This window comes from Aythya fuligula, chromosome 25 (assembly GCF_009819795.1).
Source record: "Aythya fuligula isolate bAytFul2 chromosome 25, bAytFul2.pri, whole genome shotgun sequence".
Taxonomy (NCBI): Eukaryota; Metazoa; Chordata; class Aves; order Anseriformes; family Anatidae; genus Aythya; species Aythya fuligula.
In genome coordinates, this window is record NC_045583.1 from 223,472 (window position 1) to 235,294 (window position 11,823).

Here is an 11,823-nt window from a genome sequence, read left to right on the forward strand (position 1 = left end):
CCTCCGCCCTCTCTGTCCCGGCGCGGGCCGCGCCCTCGGGGCCGCCCGCCGGCCCCCGGGGTCACGTGGCGGGGCGGGGCGCGGCGGGCGCTCTTCCGGCGCCGGCTGCTGACGACGCGGCGGGGCCGGAAGGCGGAAGGCGCGCGGGAGGGGCCGCGGCCGCCGTGGGGCCTGGGGCGGGGGGCGGCGGCCGGGCCGGGCCGGGCCGCGCTGCGCTGCTCCCCGCGGGGCCGCCGGGGGGGCGATGACCGAGTACAAGCTGGTGGTGGTGGGGGCCGGCGGCGTCGGCAAGAGCGCGCTGACCATCCAGCTCATCCAGAACCACTTCGTGGACGAGTACGACCCCACCATCGAGGTGAGGCCGCGGGGCGGGGGGGAGGTTTGGTGGCAACCGGAGGGCGCGTGGCTGGAGAAAATGCGAGCGAGCGAACCGCCGAGAGGGAAACCGGGGCTAGGGCGCGTCCTGCGGGTTGGTGGGAGCCGTCTGTATCGGAGAGGGCGTGCAAACCTCGTCCTTCCTTCTTTCTCCCCCCTTCAAACCTTTGCTGCGGCTCTTGGTGTGTGCATGCTTTCAGTGTATCCGCTTTAAAGAGACCGGCGATTTTTATGAGGCAGCGTCTGAATCCCGTTCAAGAATATTTAAAAAAATGAACCTTTTGAGAGTTTTGAACAGGTGGTACGAGAAATCCGCATCCGTCTGTCCTTGGTCAAACAATGTACATACGTAAGGAGCCCAGATGCTGCTGTGGGTGTTTTGCTTGAAAACCAAATGTGAGATGAAAACGTGAGATGGGTGTGCACGTGATAAGGAATCCTGGAATAGCCCCGTGTCTGTTCCATTTATTGCTTTCTAAAGCAGAACATAGGCAGCCAACAATGGCAACAAAAACATCACCATTGACCTGCACGGACCATGGATGCTGACCACAATGTTGTATCAAGAGTATTATTGTTCTTCTATGTTCAAAATAAGGAATTTCTTAGGGAGAATGCGACTTTTCTTTTTGGTTAGAAAGGTGGGAGGATTAAGATAATGTGCTGTGCATTATATGTACTGGTGTTTTTTCACTGTGTGTATGTGCATTAAAAAAAAAAAAAAGCTCTTCTTAATTCTATGCATATTATTTTTTAAAATTTATTTTTGCTCCTAATGCTGTCTGGTATGGAAAAGTGGTAGTTCTATGTGTTTTTATAATCTATACTTTGCTTGTGTTTTCTGCAGGACTCATACAGAAAGCAGGTTGTTATTGATGGAGAGACATGCTTGTTAGATATTCTGGACACTGCAGGACAGGAAGAATATAGTGCTATGCGTGATCAGTACATGAGAACTGGGGAAGGATTCCTCTGTGTGTTTGCCATTAACAACAGTAAATCGTTTGCTGATATTAACCTGTACAGGTATGATCTGGGTCTTTGCCACAAGGAGAAAAGATTGGAAGAGATTTCAAGTGTTTTTGTCATTAGACCTAGTGAAGACTAAATAGAAAAATACTAATTCTGCCTTCTTTCAGAAAGTTTAAGCTTATGTGCATTCTGTGTCTATATATTGTTAGTCAATGAGTGGGGCAGCTATCTCGGTTGTGTTAATCAGCTGACATTCAGAACATACAAAATGTTCTGGGTAAGAAGAAATGGGTAAGAAGGCGAAAGCACATTAGAGCAGAGTTATACAAGGACTAGAGGATGGATTATAGGAAGTTGTTGGAAGTACTGCTGTAGGTTAGAACCCCTGACATCCTATCTAGCTTCAGTATATATTGTTGTAGCACAACGTTGTTTGGATACTGAACTGTAACACCATTTACATGTAGAAAATAGATCATAATTTTATTTTATTTTATTTTCTAAGAGAGCAAATCAAGAGAGTGAAAGATTCAGATGATGTGCCAATGGTTCTGGTTGGGAATAAGTGTGATTTGCCCACAAGAACAGTAGACACAAAACAGGCTCAAGAATTAGCAAAAAGCTATGGAATCCCCTTTATAGAGACATCTGCTAAAACAAGACAGGTAAGGTGCTTCCATTCTTGGTCAGACTTCTACTTGTACGCTAACTGAAGAATGGTCTAACTCTTTCACTTGTACTTTTTTCTTATCTATTGGAGGGTGTACTTTAAAATCAAATTGATTTTATCAATCTAGATAGCCTGGACCGATGGGCTGAGGCCAACTGCATGAGGTTCAACAAGGCCAAGTGCCAGGTCCTGCACGTGGGGCGCAACAACCCCAAGCAGAGCTACAGGCTGGGAGATGAGCAGTTGGAAAGCTGCCTGGCAGAGGACCTGGGAGTATTGGTTGATAGTCGGCTGAATATGAGCCAGCAGTGTGCTCAGGTGGCCAAGAAGGCCAATGGCATCCTGGCTTGTATCAGAAGCAGTGTGGCCAGCAGGGCTAGGGAAGTGATTGCCCCCCTGTACTCGGCTCTGGTGAGGCCGTACCTCGAGTACTGTGTTCAGTTTTGGGCCCCTCGAGTACTGTGTTCAGTTTTGGGCCCCTCGCTATAAGAAGGACATCAAGGTGCTTGAGTGAGTCCAGGGAAGGGTAATGAAGCTGGTGAGGGGTCTGGAGAACAAGTCCTACAAGGAGCGGCTGAGGGAGCTGGGATTGTTCAGCCTGGGGAAGGGGAGGCTCAGAGGTGACCTTATCACACTCTACAGGTACTTTAAAGGAGGCTGTAGCGAGGTGGGGGTTGGTCTGTTCTCCCACGTGCCTGGGGACAGGACAAGGGGCAATGGGCTAAAGCTGTACAAGGGGAGGTTTAGGTTGGATGTTAGGAGAAACTTCTTTACTGAAAAGGTTGTTAGGCATTGGGATGGGCTGCCCAGGGGAGTGTTGGAGTCACCATCCCTGGAGGTCTTTAAAAGATGCTTAGATGTAGAGCTCAGTGATATGGTTTAGTCGAGGCCTTGTTAGTGCTAGGTCAGTGGTTGGACTGGGTGATCTTGGAGGTCTCTTGCAACCTAGACGATTCTGTGATTCCGTGTAATTTGCAAATTTCAGTTTTTGGTTTCATTACTGACTCTTACTTTGAAAGAGTTCTGTTTTTATCTCAGTGGGTGATGTTAATGAGAAGAGAGCTCATCTGCTCTAGCTGAGAAGCGCGTAGATTGTTCAGGTAGTCATCCCAGGCCTGTCTAGTTTTCTCATCTTAATGAAGGGCAATTATAAGGTTATTTTACAGAAAGAATCTCCCGCATTGATTTAATGCATTTCTTCAGAGTTGCAATGAATCTGTGGCTCTGCCTCCATGAAATAATAGCCAGAAATTTGAAGAATTTTAAAATGGGTATGATGAGACAAGAAGTAGCTTGTTGCCTGCATGGGACCTCTCTATGGTTACAATTTGCCTCGTTTCTTTTAATGGCTGTTACTTTGGATGTTTGCCTCAGAGGAAGAGTTAAGAATGCAACTGAAGCATTTTAGATAATTGGTTCCCTCCTCTAATGAACTGTGGGATAAGCTGGCAACTACTATTCCTGTAGAAGTATGTGTTTCAAATACATCAAGGGATCCTGTGATGGAAAGAACAGTGATCTCAAAAGATTCAAGAAAAAAAGTACTTTACCTGGATCGTTTACATTTCAGGGTGTTGAAGATGCTTTTTACACGCTGGTGAGAGAGATCCGGCAGTACCGGATGAAAAAGCTCAACAGCAGTGAAGATGGGAATCAAGGCTGCATGGGATTGTCCTGCATTGTGATGTGATAAGGTGAGCTGTACTTGAAGTTCTTCTTAAGGCTTCTTGTCTGTATGTCTTTCAGTTGTTGATAAGCACAGCTTAGAAATAATAGCTGCTATAGGTGTGTTTTTTTTTTTCCCCCTATTATATGACCCATTGATACCCAGAGATTTTGATCCTTCAGTTAGTTAGTTCCTTTTTTTTTTTTTTTTTTTTTTTTTTTTGTCAATAGTTAAAGTTAGGGAAAATTCTTTTCATAGCAACCTTTTGGCTGCAGCCTGTAGATTTCCACTGAAATGATAATTGTGTGATTTTTTTTTTTATATCACTCTTGTCAGTCTCCTTCCTTTGGGAAACATTCGTTGTTTTTCTATGACTGTTTGGAGAATGTATAATTTCTGTCTTGTGCACAAGTAATACCTGAACTAAAAAGGGAAACGTGCAATTCTGTAGTCAGCATTTGCTGATGATTGATTTCTGCAGAATTTATCTTGAGCTATGTTCCTCTGCAATATGTAATGCAAGAAATGAGACTTAGGAGTGCCCCAGCTGAGTGAGATTGTTTACAATGGTTGCCTAAAAGATGCTGCTCATCACTGTAAAAACAGGTAGACCAGTCCAGGACTTGTACTGCATTGTCGCATTGCACATGTACCACAGATTTGTACAGCAGCTAATTAGAGATGCCTTTCTGTTCCAGATGCCAGGAGTACATGGTGCAGACGTAGCTGCTGGACAAGTCTCGATGCTACTGTATTGCGTCTCATGCTGATACCCTGCAGTATTTTGGTGCCAGTGACCAGAATCTTGGTACCAGTTAATTAGCACAGGGTCCTTTTCTGTGCTCCATCTGAAGAAAACATCTCTGGTGTCTACCTCCTTGCTCAACTAACAGAGCAGTCACATCTCTTGGTGTACTGGGATTCTTTTCTCACTGTGTTGTCTGGGCTTGTTCAAGAAGAAAACCAGTCACAAGAAAAGTGAATTACAGAGACTAAATGCTGTGAAAAAGATCTCACTTTACCTCTAGAGTAAAAGCTAGAAGTAGTGTTTGTTCCCTTTGTATCAGATGCAGATTTGCAGTGTTGTCAGAGGAGTGGCAGAAATGGTTTTGCCACCTTTGAAGCTCCTGTCACTTATCAGATTGGTATCTTCTGTCTGTGCACCCACACAGCATATTTGCAACATCTGCATTGTACCAGGAGTACCACTTAACTGGTCAACTGATCTTTTATTTTTCTGTAATAAAAAGGAGATACCTTTGCTAATTTAAGTGCCTGTTTGCTGAGAAGATCTGGAGTTGTAACCTGTTCCCTTGGGCTGAGGAAAGTCACAAGGACTGGAATATCTTAGCTTGTTGTCTTAAGTAGGCAAGTCTTGTGTGGAGGATCTGTTTGCATGGTAGATTACTAAAACAGGAATTTGTAGGCTGAAAGATTCAGCAGGTGCTTGTAAAACCCTTGAACTAGGGAGGGGAGCATACTGCATCCATTTTTGATCCATCAAAATGGATCTATCCACCTCTTTTTAGGTGGAACTGTGCATATTCTGTATTGGTTTTCTAGAGCATTTGGATCTTCCTTTTCCAGGTTGGACCAAATTAGTCAGCTGTTCACTTTAACATTAACTGCCAATATTTATGGACAGATAGTTAATCTAATAACTGGAGGTTAGTGTGGGCAGTTGTTACTCAGCTCTGTCTGTAACTTGCAAATTATTTTATTCTGAATTATTTTCTTACTGCTGGACCATAAATGTAGTCTCCTCCAAATGGCTCTGTAAAACGTAGGTGGAGAGCCTCTTTGTCTTAGAAGGAGTCTGGGATTTGAAGTTGACTGGAATTGGTGCAGTGGTTGTCACAGGTGTCCAGGCTGATGGGAGAAAGCAACGAGCTATAACAAGAAAGCTGAGCTAACTTCTGATTGCAGCATCCTTGCAAAATGAGGAAGGGATTCAGTGATGTCTACGCAGAAGGTGCATGATATACTGATGGGAATTCTGGGTTTGTCGTAACAGCCTCAAAGTACCACAGAACTGCTGCATACGCTGTGTGATTTCTTCCTAGAACACGACATTGTCACTTTATGTAAATGGGATGTACAAATGTGGTCCCTGTTGTGAAGCCTACTAGCGCTCCTTGGAATACCATGTCCTTCCTTAGTTCTTGTGCTACTGATTCTGTTGTGTGTGATCAGACAGCATTTCTCACAGCAAAGTTGAATACCCAGTTACTACTGTCTGATGGAAGAGTAATGAGTCCTCAGCCTCCGGAGGGAGTATTCAGTCTGCAGAGCTACTGTGAATGTAGAACTGCAAAAGGCTTAATTTCAGTTTGTTGGTGTCAGATTCCTACATCTTCATTTGAAGTTGAAAATTCCAAATTGAAATCAGTAAATAGAGAAAAAACTTCAATACTTTTTCATCCACTAATTACATTCTTAATTTTCTTCTTGGAATGCAGAGGATCAGTCTGTATCATGTTTTCTTTATCCTTGATACTCCAGATAAGTTTTTTAGCAATTTATTTTATTCTTGACAGATGTGACACTGATGAGAATTTAAAATACATTATTTTTACATGATTTTCCAGTGACATACTTGGTAGAGGGTAGCATTATGGATAACACTGGCTGTGACTTCAGTTCATTTGAAGGTGATATCATGCTTGCAAGTTAAACGTGACAGAATCATGATCATTGTAAGCTGTCTGTAATCACCAAGCAGTTTTGTTGTTTTTGGTGTTCTTTCTTTTGGTGTTTTTTCTTTTTTTTTTTTTTTTTTTTTTTTCTTGGTGCAAGTTGTTTGTGAAAGCATTCTTTGAGCCCTGAAGCAGGAGCTGACTGTCCCTGGAGTTCTGTGACATACTGTTTGCCCACTTAATAAAATTACAGAAAAAGATAGCTTTGGGGATACACCTCTGGTTGCACAGATTCAGCATTTTGGAAAGACAGCAGTGCGGAGCTTGTGCTGTGTTGAATGGTGAGTTTATGGTAGGTCCATTATGCTTTTGCACTACTTGGAAAAATTTGGAGCTGCTTCTCTGGCAGGCTTGACTGCATAGTTCAGAGCATGGCTGCCTGCTGCCATGGGAAGGGTTTTGCAACTGGCAGCTGGTGTTTGAAGGCTGTGTAGTCAGGTGTGAAAATTAAGCACTCCTTTTGATATGGATTCATCATAATAACTTTCTATATTGTTTGGCATGTTCTGCTTGTCATTAGAAGTGTGCTACCTGGAACTTCAGAAGTTGTGAATTCTCAAAATCATACGGGAGCTGGCAATTGAATCTACTTTCTCTTAGGTGTTCTCTTTCTCTTGGGCTGTATAAAATTTTTAAAAGGGAAGGAGGCCTGTAAAGCAAGTACTTGGTCAGCAAGTATTTTACTGTTGGAACCACAGAGGGATCATGCATTAGCTTTCAGGATGCTGTAGAGCTAACTTACATGGGTGGTACTCCGATCTATGATACTTTTGGTTCAAATCTAGCAAGTGGTTTTAAAAAATCTGGTTTTGTACCAGTCATGAGCACGAAGTAAATGACTGTACCTGGTTTCCAGCTGTGTATATATACACATATGCAGTCAGTGAAGGTCCCTGGCACCACGTAGTGGTAGGCATCACATGGTGCGTTAGGGCGAGTCAAGTCTGAGGAGCCATCTTCTCATGGGTTTGGGTCTGGGAGTCAGTATTTTTAAACAGAACAGCTGAAACACTTCCTGAAGCTCTGGGCCGAGGCAATGTCAAGTGCTACCTTTAATTTTGCCACATAGATGAATGCAAACATTCAGTGTAAGGTTCTTATGTCTAGCACAACCTACTGCTATAATTTTAAATTTTTTTAAAAAATGGGAAAAGTTCTGGTTCAAAGATGACCAATGCAACCAATTGTTAAAAAAAAAAAAAAAAAAAAAAAAAAAAAAAATGTTTACTTAAACATTTACTTAAACAAAATGTTTATTTTAAAAAAAATGTTACTGTTGACTGAGAACAGTCATTTAACAAGACAGTGCAACGCCGTGGCTGGTCGATGTTAGTGCCCTGCTCTGTGGTCGTGTTCAAAAAGCATTGCTCAGATTTTGCTTTCATTGACATCAGAAACACTTTGGATGGTAACCGTGATGCTGAAGGAGACATGTTTTTTAGCACAGTTAAGTGATTTAGAAATAATTGGATTTCAAGCAACTTCAGGCCTGTGTGGGGAGGGAGATTGAACAAGGTTTCTATTGTGTTCTAATCCTGTACTTAGTCCTTCGTTAGTGACTGTGTGCAGCCTCCGGGACGGCTGGATACTGGTGGGATGTGGACTTTTTTTTTTTTTTTTTTATTCTAAGGGCTAATTTGTTGTTACCTTGTATAATTACCTGCTTTCAGTAATGCATCTCTGTTGGTTTGGAGTAAATTATTTCGCTTCTTAAATAACTTTTTTAAAGAATAAACTTTGTGAATTCTTTGGTTGTTTCTTTTGTGGTAGTGATCTGGGGGCGGGATCACATAACTGACTGACAGAAAGCTTATCAGTGTTATCGGTGCTATCTGCTTTCTTCACAGGGTTTGGATTTACTCAGGTCGTTGATTCTGTAACGCAGCATGAACAGCTGTGTTATGTATGTCCACTATCACACCAGTAAGGGGTGAGGCAGGCCTTGAGACATACTATAGGCTTGATCTAGAGCCCAGTTTTAATGACTTCACTAGTCTACTGTCGTACTTCTTGATTTAGTTTTGTCTTTGTTTGCAGTGTGGTCCATCATAACTTCTTTGTTGACTTTGTCCTTGAAAAAGATGCTTCCTAAGAGCAACAAAATGTGAAAGAAGATTTATTCACTTCATGTTCTTTGACTGAAATCAGCTATAAGGTTACTGCTGTGTCCAGATCGTGCTCTTTGTTAGGCTTTTACATTGCTTAACTCACTCTTCTGAAATAGTTCCGTATTGGCTTTTCTGCTGCATAAGGCAAACTGCATCAGAGCACACAGTAAATGTGCTACTAAGACATGGTGGCATGCCTCTGGAACCCAGAATCCAATCTGTTGTCTATATAAGGAACTGAAAAATAGACTGTTAATAACAGAAGACTTCACAAAATCACAGTGCAGCTATCGTAAAGCACTTTAAAATAAATAAATGAAGACTCATACATGTGAGCTTGGGTTTTTCAGCTCCCTTTGTGTGTGTTGGCTGGTTTCCACACACGCAGGAGTGTTGGGAGTCTAGAGACGCTGCAAGGTTGGACAGAGACGCTGCCTTCTTCCACTTTTAGCCTCCGTGTCACAATCCAGAGCTGTGAATTGTGGATGTTCAGATTAGAGTCTGCTGGACCTGATGTTTCCTTAGCAGTGAATCCCCAACTGTTATTGCTGAGTATTCCAGCCATTTTTACTATCCGCAGTATCACAGAAATTCCAGCTTAGCTGTGAGTTATTTGGTATTTCCATAAATAAAAGTTAATGCTATTAAAACAGTAACCTTGTTTCCTTTTTTTTCTTCCTTCCCTGAGCAGCTGTAGGTAGCCAGTCATGATGAGACTGGCCCCAGTGGGTAGTAGTTTCTGTGGACAAGTTGTTGCACATCCTGGCAATAACGTACAGTAAAGCAGCAGGTGCTGCCCTGCGTTGATTAAAGTTACCGTGTGCTAAGGATATGGAGCTGAAGAAGCGCTGGTGAAGTTTACCTTTGAAATTTACCTTTGAAAAGCACTTCTCCCATTGCCCAAAAGATCCCCTTCCCTTGATGCAGATTGTTGTTCTGTGCTAGGTATAAAACTCCTTGTGTTGTGTAGCTGCATTAGTTGTTGCCTGTTCCGTGAGAGATTTGGAATCATAGTACAGATGGATGCTTATAGAGAGGCTTTTCTTGGCTAATTAGGGAAGTTTTTCTCCCACTAGTAACTCTGTTACTAGAAACTATTTCCCATCTTATCAAAGGACTCTGACTTTTGTTCCATGTTGGAGCAGAGGCTGATTTCAGCAGCCCTAGAGGAATCCGTGCAGGGGATGAACAAGAGCAACGTGAGAAGAAACTTTTGAGGCTCCTTAATGCAAGCACATCAAGAAGTGCACTTGTGAGTTTCCACGTTCCATTCCTCTCTTAATACTTTTCAGGAATTGAAACCATTTGCTAGCAAAACTTGCCTGTAGACTTTTTGGACAGCAGCCCCTCTGATACAGCTGCTCTGCTAGGCAGATTGGAGGAAGAACTTGCTAAATACCCTGAGCTGCCAAATTCCTGGCATGGTTGGCTATTTTCCTTTGAGTGAGTCTAGGCAGAATGAAGACATTTCAGAGATAAAGTATGAGGTTTTGTTTTGTTTTTCAGAACACCTCTAAAGCCTCTGGGTGTGAATCACTTTCCAGATAAAAACAACTGGGGAGATGCCCTGCCTTGCATTCAATACCTCAGTTTAAAGAGGCTTTAGTTCTAACTTTAGCACAGCATACCCAACCTTTACTCATATTTCTACCATGAACCCAACTAATTTGACCCTGTGATTTAAACAGCCAGGGGATCAAGAGACCTCTTGAAGAAGGTAACCTCTGCACCCTAAAGGTTATTTTTGGTTTCAGATGTGAATCTGAAGATCTTGATATGCCTAAAAAAGGTTGGAGGCAGGTCTAATCCTTGTAGCAGAGCAAACAACCAGGACATAGCTTTTATTGATCTTAAATGGAATAGTCGAACAATAACGTAGTTTGGGGCAAACTGGTAAATGAGTAACAAGAATAATTCAGAAAGTGAAGACTCTTGTCAGTCTGAGAAATGAGACTGGGTATTATTATAGATCAAGACTAACAGCATCCCAGCTTTGCCCTGTTGGCTGCACCTCTACTTGCTGTGAGGAAAATCAACTGATATTCTTGGGGAATATCTGGGAAATGGGGCTAAAACTCCCTGAGTTATGGAGAATTTCCTAATTGTAACCCAGCATGTCTTAAAATTATGCACGTCAAGAAGTGTTCATCCAGAGAGAATTTCTGGATGTTTTGGAAATCATCTCAGCTGGAGATGCAGAGCAAAGTCCCAGCTCATCTTACTTCACTGACTGGTTGTGCCACAAGTTTCTCGTGCATCCCATGAGCAAAATCTATGACTTTTGCTTTATTTCTTACTCTACATCTTAGACAAGCAATTCTTTCACTTATACCAGCCTTATTCTGAGACAAGAGCTTTTCTTAGCCATTACTACAAAATATAGCACAGGAAGCACTTACATGTATGCAATTCCAGACAACATTGTGTTTTCCAGGGGGCTGATTATTTGTTCCCTTCTCTGTTGGGACCAAAGTGATATTTTAAACCATCAGCAGGACTGTGATAACATATGGCCTGAATGCTTTGCTTGATTTGTCCTGATCCCAATACAGTTTATCATCTCCACCAAGAACTGAAGTATAAACAAACAAGAAAAGGCCCTGTTTCAAATCAAAACCGTTGTATCCTGATCTGTTTAGGCTTACCGCTGCCCACCAGGAGGCTGAGACAGAAGCTCAGAGCTACCTTGGCAATATGCAGTACAAATTCTGGCCATTTTCTTCAGGCAGGAGCTGTTTTCCAACTTCATTCCTAAAGGACTGGGTACAGTCCTGGCTGCCAGTATGCTAGAAGGAATCTGCTTAAAGCTAGCTGTTAGGAGGCACTTCACAAATTGATACCCTGCTCTTTCAAATCCAAGCAACCTTGTGTAGTTTAGGGGAGTTTTTTGGTACACCTTGGATTGTGCGAAGTAGTGGTCACTGCAAGGTAAGCCTTGGTTATGGTTCATTACTTACAGAGATAGGTGACACATAGGCTTGCCAGCTGACTGAAAACCACCCCGCTATAATACAAAGTTATATAAATGTAGTTCCTGAAAAAAATCAGGAACAAAATCATACCTTATAGCTCCCTACATTTTTCTTTCTTTCTTCACGTTTCATATACCTGAGAAGATGTGAGGACACTTGTACAACTCCAGCAGCTAAAATCCAGACTTTTGAGTGGATCTTTCTCTCAGGGAAAATCTTCTATGAATGGGACAGTAGTTGGTTAGACTGCATCATGTGTACCTATCTTTTTGGTCCACAGCTCCTGTTATGATGAAAATATCAGCCCTGTGCCTTAGGGATTTTCTCTAAATCATTGGTTTAGCATAGAAGATGTCAGTTTTAG

General features: G+C 42.5%; 1 protein-coding gene across 1 annotated transcript; it reads left to right on the forward strand.

The window, feature by feature from the left end:
- Positions 1–244: 244 nt before the first annotated feature.
- On the forward strand, positions 245–4,954 carry NRAS (NRAS proto-oncogene, GTPase). The gene is made up of 5 exons (XM_032203415.1): positions 245–355; positions 1,223–1,401; positions 1,853–2,012; positions 3,588–3,711; positions 4,382–4,954. The coding sequence occupies exons 1-4, from the start codon at positions 245–247 to the stop codon at positions 3,705–3,707; spliced, it is 570 nt and encodes a 189-aa protein (XP_032059306.1). The 3' UTR covers positions 3,708–3,711; positions 4,382–4,954.
- Positions 4,955–11,823: the final 6,869 nt, after the last annotated feature.